The sequence below is a fragment of the Atractosteus spatula genome, chromosome 3 (assembly GCF_055471065.1).
Source record: "Atractosteus spatula isolate fAtrSpa1 chromosome 3, fAtrSpa1.hap1, whole genome shotgun sequence".
Lineage (NCBI taxonomy): Eukaryota > Metazoa > Chordata > Actinopteri > Semionotiformes > Lepisosteidae > Atractosteus > Atractosteus spatula.
This window is the reverse complement of record NC_142708.1, coordinates 74,849,002-74,868,750: the sequence shown is the minus strand read 5'-3', so window position 1 is coordinate 74,868,750 and position 19,749 is coordinate 74,849,002. Positions and strand designations below refer to the sequence as shown.

Here is a 19,749-nt window from a genome sequence, read left to right as displayed (position 1 = left end):
ACTTGCAGCTGTTTTGCTTTCCAAAGTTTGTTTGGAAAAACCGCCCAGACCCTGTCCTTGCTCCTGCAAGAGTCCGAGCCCTGAAACCCTTGTCCTCTGCCGCCTCCACTCTGTTCGGTGGGATTTCTGCGGCTGCGCTTCGGCGACCAGGCTGGGGCTCGTGGGGCTCGTGGAGCGGCGCTATCACTCAGGAGAGATTCTGACGCGTGGTGCTTTTCGGATTCCCCCCCGAGGTCTGCCGGCGAGCGGCGCCTCCTGCGCGTGGCACAGCCGGGTCCCGCCCGCCTCTCTCCTGCGTGACGCTGCTCTGAAGTGGGCCTGCCCTCCGCTCGCCCGAGCCAGGACGAGTCGGGGGAGAGGCCTCTGTGCTCCCGCGCGGCCTGGCCTGGGCTTCGCTGTCTCTCGGCCGCTTTTCCTTGGATTTCTTTCTGGGAGGCTGGGCTTGGGAATGTGGTCTTGGCACGGCAGGCGTTCAGTTTGCAGATCCTGATTCTTTCTTCTGTGAATACGAGCTCGAAGGTGACAAACTGCAAGGCGTTGTCAGCTGTCGGGAGCACAAACTGCTTTCGCCCAGGGAAGCTGTTGACTGAGCGTCACATGGTTGTTTGAAACTTGTTGTTCTTGTTATTATAATGACTATTATAATTATTAATAATATTATTTTTAAAATTGTTATTATTCTTGGGCAACTTCAGGCACATCTTGCACTATAAACCTTTTTATATTTAGAAATACCTATGTATAAAAAATACAAATATATACATGAACATTATATATACATTTAATGGATGTAAAGTGTGAATGTTTAAAATAGTCTAACTTATTTACTTCTTGTCAACGGATGGGGATTTGTTAAAAACAGGTCGCAAATCTGTTTGCTTTTATTTTTGTAAAAAGGGGACGGTCATGACCATCCTCTGGAAAACAAACAGCTGTTCACTGCCTAAGCCAGCAATGTGTTTGTATTTGTGCAATGATATAAATATCTATATAAATGTTTTATGCCTTGAGAATATAAAGCTGGTCCCTTTTTCTTTGCACAGCCTGCAGATGGAGCAGGCATCTCCAGTCCTTGAGTGTAGGAGGTTTTAGAACTGCCTTTCAATCAGCGCCCGATTAACACCTGGAAGCCACAGGTGATCTGATTCTACACCCCCTTAATTGGTTTAATTAGGTCACTGAGCTCTGAGATGGAATGGAAGCCAGAAACAAATGCAGCACGCAAAGACTGGACTTGCCTGCCCCTGGCGCACACCAGGATGTGCCTGCATGCTCTGTCCAGGTGGGGGGAGGCACTGGGTTGCCGTGTTGAGACCAGGCAGGGGGTATGTGGGCTGCCCTGCTGCTCCTCCCCGTCGCCTCCAGTCTCTGTGTCTCAGAGGGAGCTCCAGGCCTGGTGTGCTGCTGCTGTGTCAGCAGTGGGGGTTGCCTTACTCCTTCTCGAAGGAGGGACCACCTTTATAACCCCGGCAACATATGTATCGCCTCCCCAAGATGACTTGGCATCTCTCCGAGCAGATCTCTGGCACTTCAGTTTTCTCTAGGTGGAGGGGAGAAAGTCCCCACCATCAAGGAAGAGAGGACTGTTTAATAAAATCAAAATACAATCGCAAAGGGTTTCATTTAAGGACAGGATAAACGTTTACAAATTGGCAACAAATTCTCCATGTAAACGCAGTTCTAAGTATCCTACCCTCTCTTTCGTTTTCTGGGACTTGTCTGCTGCAGATGAGGTTTCTGCACACTGCCAGCTGATCTTGGTGAGGCATATGTACGTGCCTTCGTTGGTTGGGTCTTGGTGATGTCAGAGTTCAGCAGGGGGTTTCATTCTGATGCTTTCTGTCAACACCTGCTCATGCTGGTGGCTATTCCGCTCATAAAAAAAAGTCCCTGGGATCGAATGGACACAGCCCATGTCCTTCCAGATTCCCGGACTCCAGTGCATTGCCTACAGCCAGGAATGCACACCTCCTGTGAACTGATCTAAAACCTCAGCAGCCAGCTGGTACCTGTGCCTGGCTCTCTAGTGAGGTGTCCAGGATTTGTATCAGAACTGCACGGGGCTCTTCTCATCAGCCTGAAACCCACTGGAGGCTAAAGACAGGAGCCCCGGCGCATTTCCTTCTGCTTTGAGCCAGATTGCCTGCTGAGCCTTTTGGAGCAACGATGTAACCCAGATTTTGGATCAGTCGAGCTTTAAGGCTGCCGTGAATAATAGAAAGATTTGTTACGGGACGGGGTGAGGGCTCTTTTTGTCTCCCTGCTCCTCTCCGCAGTGAACTTTTGGTGGGTTTTTTCTGAGGGAGCCTCTGCCGGATTAAATCCGGAACGCCCCGAGGGGTGACCCCAACCTCGATCTGGGAAGCAGCGTTGCAGGTGAATGTGAACTGTCTGTTACTGACTGAGCTGGTTTCTTTAAGAGGTTGCATTGATCAGCTGATCTGAATCACCCAGACCCACACTGCTCTGCCTGATCACATGTGACCGTTTGAAGACTAATGGGTTCCCTCTGGAAGGGCAGCTCCCTGATTCCTGATTCCGATTGGTTTGAGTGTCTTTCAGCTTCAGCATTAACCCCCATGAACGTCCCGGAGCCAAAGTGCTCAGGCTGTTCTGCTCTTACACGAGACACTGATGGGAGGAATTTTCAAACGTGTTTTTGCTCCAGGAACCCTTAAAAAATCCAAAAGCAACCATAAAGGTTTTTAAAGTAGTGAATCTTGCAAAGTGCAGTGTAGATATGGAAGAAAAATATTCCCGTGAACATAGTTTAGGAATATTAGCTGGAGGTTATTTAGAGGAAGAAGAAAAAACGGAGAATGTTTTGCACATTTTGACCTGGAGCGAGAAAACCTGAGAAGGTGCCGTTTTTTTGAAAAGCAGATGATGGGAAGGGGGCTGGGAGATGGGGCTGCTGGGTTGTGCAGGAAGTGGGTCGGATGTGCTGTGGTGGCCACTTTTCAGAGAGACTTACCAGAAGAGTCAATGCAAATCAAAGGGCTCCTGCAAACCCCGAACCCCACTGTTCGCTTTGTCGATGAACAGTGAGAAAAGAGGGCAATTTAAATGTGAAATGCAAACAGCGCGTATCCTTGATGTTGCCCTTCTGCAACCGTGCCAGCTGTGTTTCCCGAGCGAGGGAACAGACTGGCACATTCCGCTGGGGAAACCTTCAGGGCTCTGGCTTCAGCGAAGGGAGGCGGAGTTCAGCAGGACCCAGACGAACTGCCAAGTCTCCTCCTCTCGCAGGAGCACTGCTGAGAGCCTGCAGTCATAGAGGTCAGACTCCAGCTGGTCCAGCTCTTTACTCACCAGCTGCAGGCTTTGATGATGCAGAAAAGGAGAGGTTTTGTGATTGTATATATATCAGTATCTATCTGTCCACCCAGCCTGCTGCGGGATGGACTCAGCCAGCCTCGCAGTGGGAGTCTGATTGCCACACCTGGCGAGCTTGTAGCACGCTGGCCAGGACGCGTCAAGGCACTGTGTCCAGCTACAGTCCTGGGTACTGACAGCCACCACACGGAGTGGCGGCATCCAGCTCCTCCCGCGAAGTAAAGCCGGTAGCTGTGATCACGGCTGGAAGCTGTGCGGTTTGGCACGCCAGCCAATTCGGATGGCCTGGTGCCACGTTGCCCATCCGCTGGGCAGCATTCCTGCTGACGAAGCGTTTCTGAACGGAGCCAACACAGTGTGAACGCAGCCCACACCCCTCTCCCATCCGAGCAGGGTCACAGAACCAGGGAGGCCTGCCAGAAGGAGTGGGAGCCGGTCTATTAAAAGCATTTACAGTGTTATTACCAAAAAAATAAAACCCAGCCCGTGTGATGGCACATCTCGCTGACCTTGGTGTATTCCGATGCTGAACTCGGCTCGGACTGAGCCAAACGATCCTGCCAGTTTGCAAAGCTGCGGGAGCTCGGCCTTTCCTTTCTGCAAAATCTAGGACTCAGCCACTCTGTCAGAAAAGGAACAGAATGTGCCGCCCGGCAGCGCGGCAGCGAGGGATCGAGGGATCGAGGAGTGTAAGACCCAGCGCTGAGCTTCAGTATCTGAAGTTGTCTTACAGCACTTGAGAGGGTCTCCCCGCTCCCCAGGGGCACGACCCTCTCGCCTGTCCTCTGCTCAACTCCCGGGGGCACGTTTCGCCTGCTGACTAACTGTCGCGCCTGTAGTTTCCCGTTCTGAAACAGTGCTAATGACAGGTGGTTTGCTGGGGGAGGGTGAATCGCGTCGCACAGATATCCAAAGGGCCAGGCATGTCATTTCCTGTTGTTTTTACACCTGGTCCTGGAGCCTTTACATAGGTAATTTGGTGGAGGTGCCGATCTGGCCACTAGTTCTCCAGGACCAGGGCTGGAGGGTTATGATAAAAGAACTAGCTCTTTGAATGCCACAGAAGTGGAGACGCAGACTCCTCTCAGCCCTTACTAGCCTCAAGGTGCCACAGTTTTGCAGACTCATTGCTGCGGAGGGGAAACAGCGGTGCTAAAGGACGCAGACTGTGAATGTCGCCCCCCTGTGGTGGTGCCCCAGCATTGTGAACGTTCGCCCCAGAGGCCCCTCTCTCACCTCCCCTCTCTCTTCACTTACAGCTTCTGTGGCCCATAGCGGCGCCGAGACATTGCGACCCAGACTGCCTGCACTCACAGCCCCGATCGTAAAAGAGCTCTCGGGCCGCTCAGGACCGAGGGGGGGGGGGGAGGGGGCTTAGGGTCCAGCTGGTTCACCTTGAAGAGCTAGAACTAGACTCCACTGCGGTCAGCCAGGTGTGCCAAGACAGGTGTGTTCATTACCTGTATGGGGAGATGGATGTATATATTGATTTGTTTTTTATTCTGTTTTTTTATTACTATTCTTTTGATTGTATTCTTGACCTTGCCCAGAGAGACCCTTCTGAAGGAAACCACACTTTTTGTTTTGCTGGGCCAGCGTCATCCAGCCTTTTCTGGGATCTGGGGGTCTTTCTGGGGGTTGTCGAGAGACGGAGGAGGGATGTGTGGCACTCCCCAGCCCCTTACCACCCCCCCTCCCAACCTGTGGGGCAAACTGGGGCAAACTGACTGTTGCAGAATGAGGTCTTCAGCTCCATTGCCGGCTGTCCCAATCAGTGTTAAACACAGGGGGGTCACAGAGGGATCCCCCTGTTGAATGTGTGACTGACGGAGGCGCTATTTGCGGCCCAGCATTTGAGAGGAGGAGGGGGGTGAGCCCACACCCCAATATTGAGACTGCAATGCAAATTGATCACTGCTTTAAGCAATGAGTAGTGGGTGTGGGAAACGGAGTGACCAAGAGGTGACGTGGATGCTTGAGGTGGGGAAGCCTCCAGATTCAAGGGGGTTCTGGGGGGTTCATGTGAATGAGCAAGGTGCCCCTCTCTCCTCTGGAACTCTTTATGCTGTGAACTGCTCTCTGTTAAGACGTTTTAGCTACAGTTTAACTGTATTTGTTTGTTTTTTAAACTAACAAATGGGGATTTTCAAAGCTTCTTGCTCTCGAGCAAAATTTTCTCCTCATTTTCTGAAGTTATTAATAGAGAATGGAGCCACCCGACAGTCAGAGGATGCCGTGAGCATCAGAAACAAGAAAGCAGTCGTTTGCCGTGGGTTTTACTGCAATGGAAACGTGGGGGTGGGGGGTAAAGTATGATCTGTGCCAAGAGAGGAAAAAAGAGCACTTTTGCGCTGGAGCAAAATGCTCTGAAAGCAGGCCAGAGAGGGGTGGAGAAACGAGAGCTCAAACAGCGTAGGTAACTGGTGGCGCTGCCCTGGGAGGAGCCCTGACCAACGTTCCCTCTAAGTGTGAAATGAAATCAGCAAACATAGGAAACTGAACTGCGCCCAAAAAATTTAATTCCCCAAAAAGTATGATAATAATCAAACAAACACGGTTGTCAATTGGAAAATGCTATATTGACCACACGAGACTGGCTGCGAGAGGCCCAGCTTGGCTGCGAGCGTTATTACTGCTACTCGATCATCGATATCTCTGCTCTCGTCGTCTCGTACCTCCCTGCTCCTGCTCGCTCCACACTCAGTCTCTATGGCTGGGCTCGTGGAGTCGCCGTCCCGGTCTTTTGGATCTCTATGCTTCTATGAGAATGACTATATTAACAAAAAAAATAATTTCATTTGCACAACTTGAAATTTGGCACACACCAACCATTAAGGATTAGAGGGAACCCTGGCTCTGACCGCCCTGTTTGACACCAGGAGTCCGGCTCTCGGCCGGCTCTGCAGAGAATCGGCCTGGAGGAGGACGCTGAGTCCAGTCTGGCGGTCCTGGTTCCCCAGGCTTAGTTAGCATCATCCACCCTCTGCCCCCACCAGAGACATTTAATGAATGCAGCCCTTCATGTCTCCAGGTCACCGGCAGGTGGAAATCCCCTCTCAGGCTTGCAGGAACCCAGCTTCGCCTTTGATTACAGTTAAACCCTAAAGCCTATCAGGGAAGTGTACTGAGAGTCCAATACTGTGAAACCCTTCCCATTGCAGCTAATCCTTTCTGGAGTTTTTTTTCATTTTTTTCTTAGGCGAGGCCAGGTTGCTATAAGAACAGTTTCTAGAAGTGGCCGTTCAGAGATGGTAGCTGTTCCCCTGTGTGCAACCAGTGCGCTGGCTCCCCGTGCCATTTCCTGTGTGCAACCAGTGCGCTGGCTCCCCGTGCCATTTCCTGTGTGCAACCAGTGCGCTGGTCCCCCGTGCCATTTCCTGTGTGTAACCAGTGCGCTGGTCCCCCGTGCCATTTCCTGTGTGTGCTCCGGTGACCGGGTCCCCGTGCCATTTCCTGTCAGACCTGGGGCCTTGCCTCCTGGCAGCTGGGAGGTGCCCACCGCTGATACACACAGCTGGGAGCCAGAGAGGGCACCCGTCGGCCATGTTTATTTTCTTCTCTGATTGTCAAGGCTGGCTGTTTTCGATTTTCTTTTGCATTGTAAGCTTACGGGGGGAAGAGGGGTGGAGGGTGAAGGGGCAGAAGGTGTGCGTGAGGGGGTGGGAAGTGCAATTTTTGTGGTCAAGGCCAACTGCCCCCCCCTCCCCCAAAACCAACCCACTCCTTTTCTCTCTCTCTGTCTGTTGTGTTCTGGGAGGCGAGTTCCTCCTCATCTTCGTTTTTTAATTAAACTGTGAAAAAAAAAAATTCCGGAGCGGAGAGGCCTGTCACTCGCTCTCTTTCTCTGTCTCTCCGGCTCACTTGTGTACAAAAAAAACCCAAAATATTTTAAAAAACAGCAACAGCAAAAGAAATAAAGAGATATGTACTTGCTGTGGTGGCAGGGGTGGTTTTGTCCGACGGTGTCGGTGTCGGGGAGTGTGGGGAGCACTGAAACACGCCAGGGCCAGCTGCGGCCCGCAGGCTCTGGCCAGGGCCCCCCTCGGCGGCCCCAGCGGCGCTCTTCTCGTGCCCCGCAGGGATCAGGGGTCTCAGTTCTTCCACAAACCCGTGCCGCTCTGAGAGCAGCGCCCTGCTCGAGCAGGCCCGACACCGCAACGAAGCTGGGTTTCCGTGACAGAAGGCCGAGCAGCAGAAGGAGCAGGCACAAACACGGGACTGCCCGCAGCCGCTCATCGCACTGACAACTGCACCACGTAGCAGACCTCCCACACAGGCCGAGCGAGAGCAGGGGACCCACGGTAGCTATTCTGCACCAGCTGCCCGGATACACAGCTGAAAAGAGAAATGATTTCAGTGGCGGGACTCAGCAGAAGCTTCAGGGAGGTTAGATTGTGTCAGGACCTCAGGGTTAGCCTCCCCTTCTCTTACGAACAGTGCGCTGAGGCCTGTACCGCTCAGGCAGTCAGGAACCTGGTTTAACGCCTCCTCTGAGGGACAGCGCCCCCTGCACCACAGTGTCCCCTGTCACCTTGCTGGGATACCACTGTCCCATTGTGCAGGGAAACTTCTGAGTTCTGATGAGATCAGTCCACATAGAGGTAACAGTGATTAAAACTGTTCCGAGCTCATCTGAAGCTGCAGCATTATTAGAACTGACAAGTATTTGTGTCGCTTTACCAGCGCCTGCCAGACATTTTATATTACACGGTCCACCTAATCCTTGGCCCTCATTTAAAAGTATACTAGTCAGGTGTGTTCTCGACAGCTGGCTCAGGGCGCCCTCTGGTGGCCCGTATTTCACGTTAACGAAATACGAGTTTGTGATTTATACTTTATCAGTAAAGGGAAAACGTATTTTATTTTGCTTACTGTAGTTATTACTAGTTATCATTTGTGGCACCGTTACAATTAGTAGTACTTTATCAGTATTATTGGTTTTGGTAGGATATTTAGTTACAATACATACATGTACAAAAGGTATACAGCAAATCTCTCAAGCTACCACAAACAGAAAGTAATCGTAAGGATTCTTGAGCTACAAAGAAGAAAGTGCGTAAGAAGAGCTCGGAGAACCAGAGCACATGACATCCTGACCCTTTACAAGAGGACACGATCCGGACCTGGTTCAGACTTCTCTTAATCGGTACAGCGTTCGGGCTCCGGTCGGCTTTTTCCGTCGTCAATCCCGAACCCGCCTTTCCCGGATGTTACGTAAGCAGTCCACCGGACGCAGCTGTTGTTCAACAAACATGGCGTCGGTTACAACAGGTGAGTGAGTGGGCTTGTCTTTCTTTTCTTTGATTGATTGATTTTATCCGAGCGAACGTGAATATGTCTGAAAAAGAAAAAAGGTCTCGATTTGTCAACTAAGAGGAGGAAACGAGGGACGGGCTTGAACTGTAATGTTGTAGGATCTGCGATGAGTTTCTGGAGTTGAGCACTTAAACTCCCCCCGGCTTTTCTAATTCATCTCTCTGCTCGGGTTGAGGGACTGTGCGGGGCTCAACTTCACCGGACACGCAGCAACAGCTGCACGGTGCTTTTAGCTCTCGGGTCCACCTTGAGCTGAGGGATTGGAGCGGAGTGAAGCTGATTAGTGAATTAAATACGAGACCGTATGGTTGTCTAGTCACCTCTCTTGTTGGTACGGAACCTGTGGCCGGGAGATGTGGTCATATTTTCCACGCCATGCGGGACACAGTATTTTCCAAAGGAATCTCAGGTTACTGATTTGTTTTCTGTGTTAAAGTGCCAAATGCAGTACACTGTGTGTATAAATGCAAGAATCGTGTATTTTGGAATGGAGTAGCCAGATTCCCTTTCAGTTTTATTAAATTCGGAGGGGTGTGCTGCAGTCTGAGTGTGAGTCACAGGCTGTGGGGCCGTGGACACGAACGCGCGTGTTCTGTGTAAAAAGCGACGTCTCTTATGTTGGACCGGTACCGCCCATTCATAACGATGTCCTTCCTGAGATCATTTGCTCTCGATTTAGTGGAATAATTCCCAGTGTCCCGAGTTCGCGTTGTTTTGGATCGGTTTGAATTACTGTACGCCGTCGGTAATCCTATGTTCAAGTAATCAGAGTATAATAACGTGTATTTCGTGTTCTCTGTGTAGGTGTGCCCTACAATAAGACTATGGTGAGGCATCCCTGGTCCTGGAGAGCCCCAGTCCTCCCTTCATTTACCAAAACTCTGCTATCTGTTTGAATTTTGGCTACTGAAGCAGACAATCCATCCAGTTAATTAGTTCAGGCCCCATTTATAGTGAAAGTATCAGCACCCTGTAACTTGCAAGGAACACATCTGTCCATTCCTGACGACTGAACTGATCCAAACTCATGTTTCAGGTTCCAAATTGAAAGTTTAAGGGTGACCTGTAGACCTGCTGGATTGTCGCTCTCTGGTACCTGGGGTGTCCAGCTGTGAAGTAGTGTGTCTCTCGATGCTCTTGAGCTCATTTTACCAGCTGTAGTTCATCAGACATCAGGATACAAACATCTTAAATTCAGTTTAAGTCCGGTTATCTTTTAGTTTTTTACCTCTTCCTGCAGCCGATTTGTCTATTATTAGAAAGCTGTGTTAGCATTTCTCTGTCAAGAGCTGCAAAGTCTGGCTTTTGTAAGCAGATTGCACACTCCTCTTTCTCCAGCTACATCCGAGTGGATTCAGTTCTTCAAAGACGCAGGAATCCCCCCAGGCCTGGCGGTGAACTATGCCGTCTCCTTTGTGGATAACAGGTAAGACTGGGGATCTGTGCCCAGTAGGACTCACTACTCAAAATAATCCTTCAATTTTGGTAAGCAAAGTGTTTTACCAGATTGGTCATTTGGGCAGGAAAGGCTGGTTGTGTTCTTTATATTTGTCTTTGCTTTACCCTCTGTTAACATCTGATGTGAAAAGAATACAGTCTCTGGTCTGGTTGACACTGATATGCTGTCTTATCGCCTCAGCTGGTGCCATGAACCAGGCTTCAGCAAATGACACTGTGGTACTGTATCAGACCCGGGCTGGTGTGGAATGCAAACCCTAGACCTCTCATTGTGACATCTAATTATAATGTGCATTTTGAACATTGATTGCAGAGAAACCAGGGTTTGAATCTGTATCTTCTACGAAATCCGATGCATGGGCATGGCCGTTTAGTTTGGGGAAAAGAAAAGTCATTGAAAGGAAGACACCTCCTGCCTTAAGGGTTCTTTTAAAGGACAGATTTGGCAGAAGAAATGCTTAGTTAATGCCTCTTTGCTGTTATTGTGTTTTCAGTAATTCGTCTCTGGATACAAGAAAGTAGTTTTTCACTTTCTGTTCCAGGAAAGTCATTTTTGGCATCTTACATCTGCTGTTAAAATCTGTAAGATTATAAGACTCTTATTCCAATGGGAAATGTAATGATCTTTGCTTCTGTGGTTGAAGCCCCTGCATCACTCTGTCTGTTTCCCCAGGATTCAGAAGAACATGCTGATGGACCTGAGCAAAGAGATCATGATGGATTTGGGCATCACCGTGATCGGCGACATCATCGCCATCCTAAAACACGCCAAGTTGGTTTACAGGCAGGTGAGCACTGCGCTGCCGGAGCCGAGAGGCTCAGACGGGCCCACAGAGGAGAGCCCCCTGTCCGCGTGGGCTGGGACCTCACACTGCTCTTCTTTGGGCAGAGTGTGTTCTCGGCTTGCCTGTGCACACTCACAGCTCCTCACTGCACTCTGGGCATATGCAATAATTCCTTTTATCCAGGAAGTTCCAGAAGAGCTTTACATACAGGAGGGAGACTCACTGCATCCCTTGCTGAAGGGCACACCTCCTCTCTGAGTCTGACTTTTAATTTTCCTTTGTGGGACCCCAGGGGAAGTCCATTGCTGACTGTAAAAAAAAAAATGAGAGAAGGTGCCTGGGCTTGGTCAGTATGATTCTTTCCTTTTCTAGACATTTGTTAGAACATGGGGGCACAACTAGATTCTCCTCCTTAATCTCCCCTGGACACTGGCCAGGCTCCCTGCTGGTCCCTCTCTATTTTCACCCCTTGCTCTCAACATTCATACCTAAAAATGGAAACACAGCTTCACCCTTCCCTGACGTGTCTGTTCTTTTAATAGTCTGTAGACGCTTCGCCTGTGATCTGTGGATCAGGCAGCCTGTGGGTCCTTTCAGGCTGCAAAGTGAAAATCTAACCCTTTCACTCCTGTTATTCCTACATATCTACCAAGCTTGCAGTTTTTGATGTAAGCTTTTAACTTATTTCTGCATATTATCATTGCAAGGGGATGAGGGTCAGTGCTGTCTGGCCTATAGGAATGTGCCACAGATGGAGCAGGAGCTCCTGATTTTGAGCTGCTCTTGGTTCAAGTGACACAGGCTGAGAGTTTTTTCCTGTGAAAAATAGCAATAGACTGTTTAGTAGTTCACATCTGTTTTTTCACAACTTGTGCCTGGTCTTCACAACTCTAAACCAATATTCTGTTATTCCTAGGAGGTCAGGGTGAGAAGAGTGGTTACATTTATGAGGAACTTTAGGGACAATATAGTGTACAGCCCAGAGTGGAATTTAATCTGGACACCAGGGTTAACACCCCCTCTGTTACAGTTGGTGCAGTGTTACTGTCCAAGTGGCCTGGGCCTTGGGTAAATGTCTCATCTTGGAGGACCGCACTTGGTACAACATGCTAAATGCATTTTGCAAAGGAACAAGTAAAGGTTCATTCCCTGCTGAAAAGAGAACAAAAGAAACAGCATTTTGGCTGTGGAGCGTTCTTAGGGGTTGACGCCTGAAGGAGGCTCCACAGCCTAAACATTGTTTCTTTTCTTCTCTTTTCAGCATGGAATGAACCTTTACTTGTTCCCTTGCAGCCAACGCATGCTGTCACAGCTACCTACTTGAAGTAATTTCATTAAAATTTTTTCCCAAACCCACAAAATTGATTCCAGAACATGTGCAGCTCACCCCTTGCTCGTACTGTTTTTTCTCTGCAGACATCATCATCATCAACATCATCAGTTAAGACAATGTGTGTGTGCATTATTTTTGTGTGAGGTTGTGGTACATGAAAAAGACGCTATAGATGCATAGCTATATATCTATAAAGTCTATTTTGGGATCTCTGGTGAAGCAAGAACCCAGAGGCACAAATGTGAATTATGATTAGAAAAGTTCTTTACACAAAGAGTAGGGGGTGTGTGATACAATATGTTATTATTAAACAGAATATCTTCTTGTTTTCAACAGTTACTGTAGCTTGATATGACCTTGGCAGCAATTAACATCTGGAAGCCAAGCATACAAAATGAGTTGACTAATGTCTCCTAATGCACATGAGCATTCTTAAACCTTTTACTAGAGAGCAGTATTTGCTCTGTGCTGGAAAAGAGGTGCAGTCTGACAGCTAGTCCTTTGCCTTTCTCACAGGATATGTGCAAATTGGCCACTGAAGCAATATCGTCGGGCCAGACGAGCATCCAGGCCGAGCTGCGGAGAACTGCCAACACCCGTGAGTATAGCCTGTGGCATGCGGTGCTGCCTGAGAACATCTGAGCTCGGCTGTACCAGATCAGCATATTTCTTTCGGGTTTTTTTCTGAGCACGGTCAGCATATTTCTTTCAGAAAGAAGTTAGCCTTCCTGCCTTGCTGTGGGTTTTTCTTTATTGATGCTAAATTGTCATCAACACAGTAACACCCTGATATGCGCGAGTTCAGTATTCCCCTTTCTGCTTATTCGCGCAAAATTTTCCACTTTTTCCACTTTCACATCAAATTAGCCTGTTCAGCCGCTGCGTGTTGAGGACAGTTAATGCAGTTAATCCCTCTTCCAAAGCATCTTCACCTCATGCATCTAGTTCACCCGACCTGCAGCGGCCTCTGTAGCAAAGGCACAGCTGGGTTAACAAAGGGTTAATTTGTTTAGGTAGTAGTGTATCCTGGGTTATTCTTGATTAAGTTTCATTCAGGAAAGATGTGTCTTGTGTGACGACCTGTTCTCAGGTTAAAGCCGCTAAGTGCTCCGAAATAACATTACAGAATTCCCTGATCCCCTAAGTTCTCATGTGTCTCGTGGAAAATAAGAGGGAATTTAACAAACCGAAGGAGCAGGAGAGTGAGTGTCTGAGTGGATAATTTGCTTCCTTGTTTTTACTCTGCTGTAGTGAACTTCATTCCAGTATAGTAGCACTGCCTTTATGATAATAACACAATGAAAGGGGCTCTACTAAGAATGGGGAAAAAAATAATACAGGGTAAGCTATTACATCAAAGGGATCTAATATATTTGTTAACACATGCAATGACATGAATTTTAGGGGGGAAACGATGCTTATTACGTTTCCAGTGCACATTTTCATCAAGAATATGTTACTACCAGTAATTACTAGCAGTATTTCTGAAATTACTAACAATTGTAGCAAAATCTTTTCATGGGTAATGTAAAGTTTTTAGAGCATATTTTACCCAAATAGTACTAAGTTCCATATTTGCAAATATGCCACTTGCAGAGAACTTATACCAACTTATCGCCAATGCCAGTAACTTTTGCAGTATGATTCCATGATGATGAGGCTATAACAAGAAAGAAATATTTTATTTCCAATAAGCAAGATGTGCTCGGGGGAATAACCCTTTTAATCTTTGGAAAAAATCTTGTTCTGCCTCTGTTGGTGGGACTCGTCTCCTGCTGCCGCCCTTCTGGACGTGTGGCTCTGTGCAGCCCCCAGGGGCTTCTGTTCACCTTCTCTCGCCTGCTTCCCCCCCACCCCCCCGCAGCTGCCACACGCATGATCGCCAACAGCCTGAGCCGCGAGTCCCCCCCTGGCACCCCCGTGCGCCGGCCCGACAACCGCCAACTGTCTGTCACCGTGTCCAACAAGCAGGCGGCGAAGAGCACCAAAGCAGGTAATGTGCCCCCACTGCCAGCTCTCTCCAGGCTCTGCTGCAGGTACAGTCGAGCTGCTGCTGCTCCTTCCCAGGATGCCCTTGGAGAAGTCCTTGGTCACTGCAGACCGCCGTGCGAGGGGTGTGCTCACATGGGGAACCTGCAGCTTTGAGCAGGGCGTTGCACACAGTTCAGGTCTGCATGAGACGCCGGGGGTTTTCTGTGCCGGGGGCGCAGGGCTGTGAAAGATCCATGCAGCTGGTTCAAGCTACCGCACAGTGGCTGAGCTGACTCCACTCCTCCGCGCTGAAGCCCAGCGCTCCTGGTGAAGGTTTCTGGGGGTGCGAGTTGTAGCTGTGTCGGGACGGCTTAGTGATTCGGAACGTGTGTTTTGGCAGTGCTGTCCCGTCCCGCCGATGAAGGCCCAGCTGTTGCCGTGAAGAGGCGCCGCGTCACCGCGGAGATGGAGGGGAAATACATCATCAACATGCCCAAGGGTACCACGCCCCGCACCAGGAAGATCCTGGAGGAGCAGGCGGAGAGAGGTAGGACAGCATGACTTTATGCAGAGAGTTGTGGGAGTCTGGAGCACATTCCATAGATTAAAGATGTCAATTATTTAAGACGAAGGAGTAGGCATTGCGGGTCATTAAGCTTTTGAGCAAGATGTGCCTGTTTGCCTCCTGTCGTGTAACTTTTTTGTTCCAATGTTTATACTGTAGCAGCACAAAACCAGGCACCAAATGAAGCAGACAGAAACATGTCAGTATGTGATGCTCTAACCTTGCAGGGCCTGATGCAGACAATTACTGCAAGTGTTTTCTACCTTAATAATGCTCCACAAAAAGGAATCTTGTGTATAAGCCAAAATAACATTAAGTGAACTGTAGTTTTTTTGTAGAAGGTGGTAGGTACAAATTAAAAAGTTTCTGCCACTTTATGATTAATTTACAGTTTTTATAGTGCTAATGGGTGGATCTGGTGTTTAATTGGAGAGAGCAGCATTTAGATTTTGAGTATGTGAGTTTCATTTACAATGAAATGTGTAACAATTGTGCACTGAAGAACTGTATTATGGGAGCCTGTCTTGGCAGGATGGTGTCAGTCTTCTTTCTGTCTATATAGGATGCAACTTCAATGCAGCAAAAATCTCTTTGAAGCTGTAAAAATAGGAATCAAAATGCATGCTCCCATCTAGAGAAATGTGACAAACCAGGTGTTTGTAAATCGAGAGGTGGATGTACCTGAGAGGAACTGAAGTCAGCCAGCTGTTCTGTTCTGTTGTCACCCATCCCTCGGCTGCAATGCTGTGTTTGGAAGCTAGAGGGAGCAGTAGTGCCGATGCTCTCCTTTGCTGACCTGGTGTCCTTCTCTCCCTACAGAGAAACGTCTTCTTCGCACTTCGGTCTTCGAGCGGCTCGGAGCGGAGTCGAAAGCAGACACCACCACAGGCAGCAAGGTAAGGCTGGAGCTGAACAGCACACCAGCCACTGTGTCCAGAGCATCACAGCCCTGCTGACAAGAGAACAGGCTCTTTAAACAACGTTAGGAGGAATTTGGATGGCAGAAGTGTGCACTTACTGATACATCCGCGTAAACCAGATGTGCACGGCTTAGATTTTTGCGTATTTGATGTTTATTGTGGAATGCATAGCAGTGAAGATTTTAAAAACTAAGACTGAGAGGTGGATAGAAACTATTGCACTGACCTTTAAGAGTTGGCAGGATAACCTACCAAGCATGAATGACAATAAGAATTTCGAGTAGGTAGCTGCATTGGCATGCATAGGCTCCACAGGGACAGGAAGAGACAACATGTTTCGTCTGTGGAATAAGGCTCTGGATTCATGGATTTACCTGAAGAAGGCTCCACAGCCGAAACATTTTGTCTCTTTTCCTTTCAGCGTGGAATAAACCTTCACCTGTTCCTTCACAATAAGAATGTTTGTTTAAAGTGAAGCTGTGCAACACCTGATCTCTTTCTCTTGACTGCGTGTTCTGGGTGTCTCTTGCGTTTCAATCCAGGAGCTATCAAGAATGGCCCTGAATTCTGTTGTATTTGACCTGGGTTTGAAAAAGGAAGCCCAATACGTTCCTGACCTGCCGGGGGTCCCAGCTGGGGATGAGTGGGTTGCGGAAGTGTGCAGGCGAGATGAATTAGTGATGAGCTGGTCCGCTCGCCTTCACCCGGCCTGTTCCCGCATCTCCGCGACACGCTCCTGTCCGAGTTCCTGTCCTCTTTTTCTGAAAGCGATATCCGTCACGCAGTCCGTGTTCTGTCCATGTGGGCTTCGATTCCCTTTCACGGCTGCAGGTGGTTTGAGATATGTAGATATGCTGTGGAAAAAAATGAGTACTCAAAGAGTAATTGGGAGCTCCTTTTCACGTGTGTCCTGTGCGTTTTTGTCGGGATGCTGCAGCATGCCCCTCCGGCCTGTTCTCCTCGGAGCAGAAAGTGGGATGGTGGTGTTGAGCAGGTTGAGCAGCTGTTCATGGACCCTTTGTTTCAGTGTGTCTAGGTAGGTCCCTAGCCTTCAGCTAGAGCTTCTCTCATGTTAAATCGCAGTGTTAAATGCCTCCTGACCCAGGGGAGCAGACACAGCTGCTGGACTGCTGAGCGGTTTGTCAGCCGTTCACTCCAGATGTGGCTCCTCGATTACCTTCGCTGGTGAAATTTCCGGCTCAGCTCTCTGTAAATGCAGACAAAGCATTGATACCGACTCTGCAGCGATCATATTACCTAGACAGCATCTTAAGATTTTGTTTTCTGGTCAAATGTATTGGACATCACAAATGGCTGTCTTAAGTGTTTTTCTTATTAGAAATCGAAATCGGCAGCAAATCTGGAGCGGAACGTTTTTAAGCAATTCGTGTTTGTGGAAGTTCTGTCATAAAAGCTGCCATTACTGCACGATTCTGTAGGAGGCCCAGGAAAACACTGCATGACGGTAACTCAGCACTGAGCTAGCCCATCTCTCACTTTCTGTTCACAAGCACATTCTGAATACATGTGGTGTCTTTTAGAGCTTGAAAGTGTTGAGCTCCCTTTGTGCAGCCAAAGGAATGCAAATTTCTCTTCTTTGACAAGTCCATGGTGTACAGTTGAACAGACGACTTGGTGCTTTGTTACTTACAGGGGTACAGAATGGTTTAATCTGGGTGACAGCCCACCTGCCTTACAAAAGCCCTGCTTGAGCTCGATGTTTGATTTGGGGAAAACAAAAACACTCTTTTGTCTAGAGAAGGCATGTTATTTCTGTTTCGGTCATGGCCCGTTTGCCATCACCTATCGCCTATCCACCTGGAGTTTAATGAAAATTATCCTGCTGGATCCTATCAGGTGACAGCTTTCAAAAACGGGGCGCTGAGCTTGCATGTCCCTTGCCAGGGCTGCACACTGCTGTGAAGCGACTGTGTTGTGTAGGGCACATGGAGGTCCTAGCACTTCACATTCAGCCTCCAGTCCACTTCCCTGCACTGCGGCCTTCTGTTTCAGCACCCTCAGCTCCAGGCACTCATTTAGCCACTGCCTGGACAGCCTCCAGCTGCTGGTTAGCTGGAAAACATTAGCGGCAGCTTCTTGTTGAGAGAACAAAGGCACAGAATGCACAGCAATAGCTGCCAACCAGGTTTTTTCCTCTGTTCATCCGAGGCTTTGCAAAACAGGCAGCAAATAAGCCTAATTAAGTGAAAGTGATTTCAGTAAACTGACGTGTAAGAGCAGTGACGCATCAGTGTGAAACGGGGTGTGGGGCTTTTGGTTTCACTCGTCCCGAGGTGGTTGTCCGCTGTAGCGCAGCTGCAGGTTTGCTCTTGACCACGTGCTTCTCTGCCAGCCCACAGGCGTGTTCAGCCGGCTAGGGGGAGCCGCAGCGGAACACGAGGAGGAAGACGGGGACTCTGACAAGCCGGGGGAGAGCGACGACGAGGGCTCTGTGCTGCAGTACGCCGGGGTCCTAAAGAAAGCGCCCCAGTCCCTCAAGAGGGCGGCCCCTTCTGCCCAGGCACCCAAACTCCGGACTGCTGTCCCAGCTAAACCCACCCCCATCACCCTGCGCCGCCTGGGCAAGCCTCCCAGCGCCCCGACCTCCTCCTCCTCCTCTTCCTCCTCCTCCCAGGAGCCCCCCGCCAAAGTCAGCGTGCTGCAGAGACTGGGCAAGGCCTCCGCCCCGCAGGCAGACACGCAGGACAGCCGCGTCACCAGCACCAAGAGCAAAGGCTTCACCGTCACCATAAACCGGGCAGCCGGCAGCGCCAAGGTGAGCAGCAGCACGGGGGAGTGCCAGGGGGCACAGATGGACAATGCTGGCACTGTCAGCGTCTTCAAGAGGCTGGGCACCAAGAAAACCTAACCCCCCCCACCCCCGTCTGGCAGTGCTGCGGTTTCCAGTCTGTTGTGAACGAGCGCCAGTTGTTTGTGTGGTTTTTAACAAAAAAAATATCGGATCAAGGACTTGGACCTTCATCTTAATCCCGGCCGCTGCGATGCACGCACGCACGCCTCGGGGGTTTCGGGGTGACTCCGGCATTGGCACCTCATCCCACGCCACTCAGAGACGGGGGTCTGTAGACCTGGTGAACGTCCGTCTGCACGTGTGACTGGCTTGCAAGGCCAGGAGAGGCCTGTGCCGCCGGGGGTGGACGGACACGGGCCGCGTTCTGCAGTCCTCAGCAGGCGGATGGGGCCGATCAGTATTCTGTACAGCCCAGAGCAGAGCAGAGCAGAAACTCCAGTTTTTATTGTAAATTGAGACATGGTCTTTTTTTTTTAAGTGTCATGGTATCCAGATTTTTGCCCCTGTTCTGCCAGTGTTCTTAAAGAAAACCCTTTCTAAGCCCCTGAGCTCCTGTGTTTTGTTCTCCTTGCGCCGGCGGGTGCGCGGTCCGCTGCCTGCGTGTGCCGAAGAGGCAGGAGTCATGCAGACAGCAGGGCCGCTGTCGCGGGGGAGGGGGTCTGTTGCAGTGGAAGTTGCATGAGTGGCTCAGTAAGGACTGTCCATAAATTATATCAGTTCTGAAGGCATTAGCAGAAATTTAAGATGGACTAAATTTTACCTTATTAGAACAAATTTAAAGGTAAGTTAAACAGAATTTTGGGATTTAGGAAGAAGGAGTCATGCCTCTTGGGAATCTGGAAGTTGCATCTGAAGGCCTGCCTCTCCTCTAGCAGAACATGCCCAGTGAGGCAGCTCCTCAGACTGCAAGCCAGTGTTCCCATGTGCTCAGTGCACAGTAGAACATATTGCTATGCTTTTTAAGTTCACCGCTGGTCACATTCTGCTCCTTCTAGTATCGAGTCTTACTGCTTCAGCACCAGGGCGGCTGATTGCCTCCTGTCTGAGACGTGTTCCCATTGGCTTTAGTATGCTGTCTGTGGACACATTTCTGTGCCATATGGGAAAGTATTAAAGTGCCCTTTTGTAAAAGAAAACCGGCTCAGTGCCGTGTCCACATTAAATCAGCTGTCTGCCCCAGCAGGGAGGAGCTCCTGCGTGCCCAGTGCTGGGTAAGAAGAGTGAGGAACTGTTGCGCTGCACTGCTCTGCGCC

General features: G+C 49.5%; 1 protein-coding gene across 1 annotated transcript; it reads left to right on the top strand.

Moving 5' to 3' along the window:
• Positions 1-8,567: 8,567 nt before the first annotated feature.
• c3h19orf47 (chromosome 3 C19orf47 homolog) lies at positions 8,568-19,038 on the top strand. Its single transcript, XM_088912239.1, has 8 exons — positions 8,568-8,607; positions 9,991-10,078; positions 10,784-10,898; positions 12,745-12,826; positions 14,093-14,221; positions 14,600-14,746; positions 15,584-15,660; positions 18,038-19,038. The coding sequence occupies exons 1-8, from the start codon at positions 8,589-8,591 to the stop codon at positions 18,551-18,553; spliced, it is 1,173 nt and encodes a 390-aa protein (XP_088768365.1). The 5' UTR covers positions 8,568-8,588; the 3' UTR covers positions 18,554-19,038.
• The last annotated feature ends 711 nt before the right edge of the window (positions 19,039-19,749 follow it).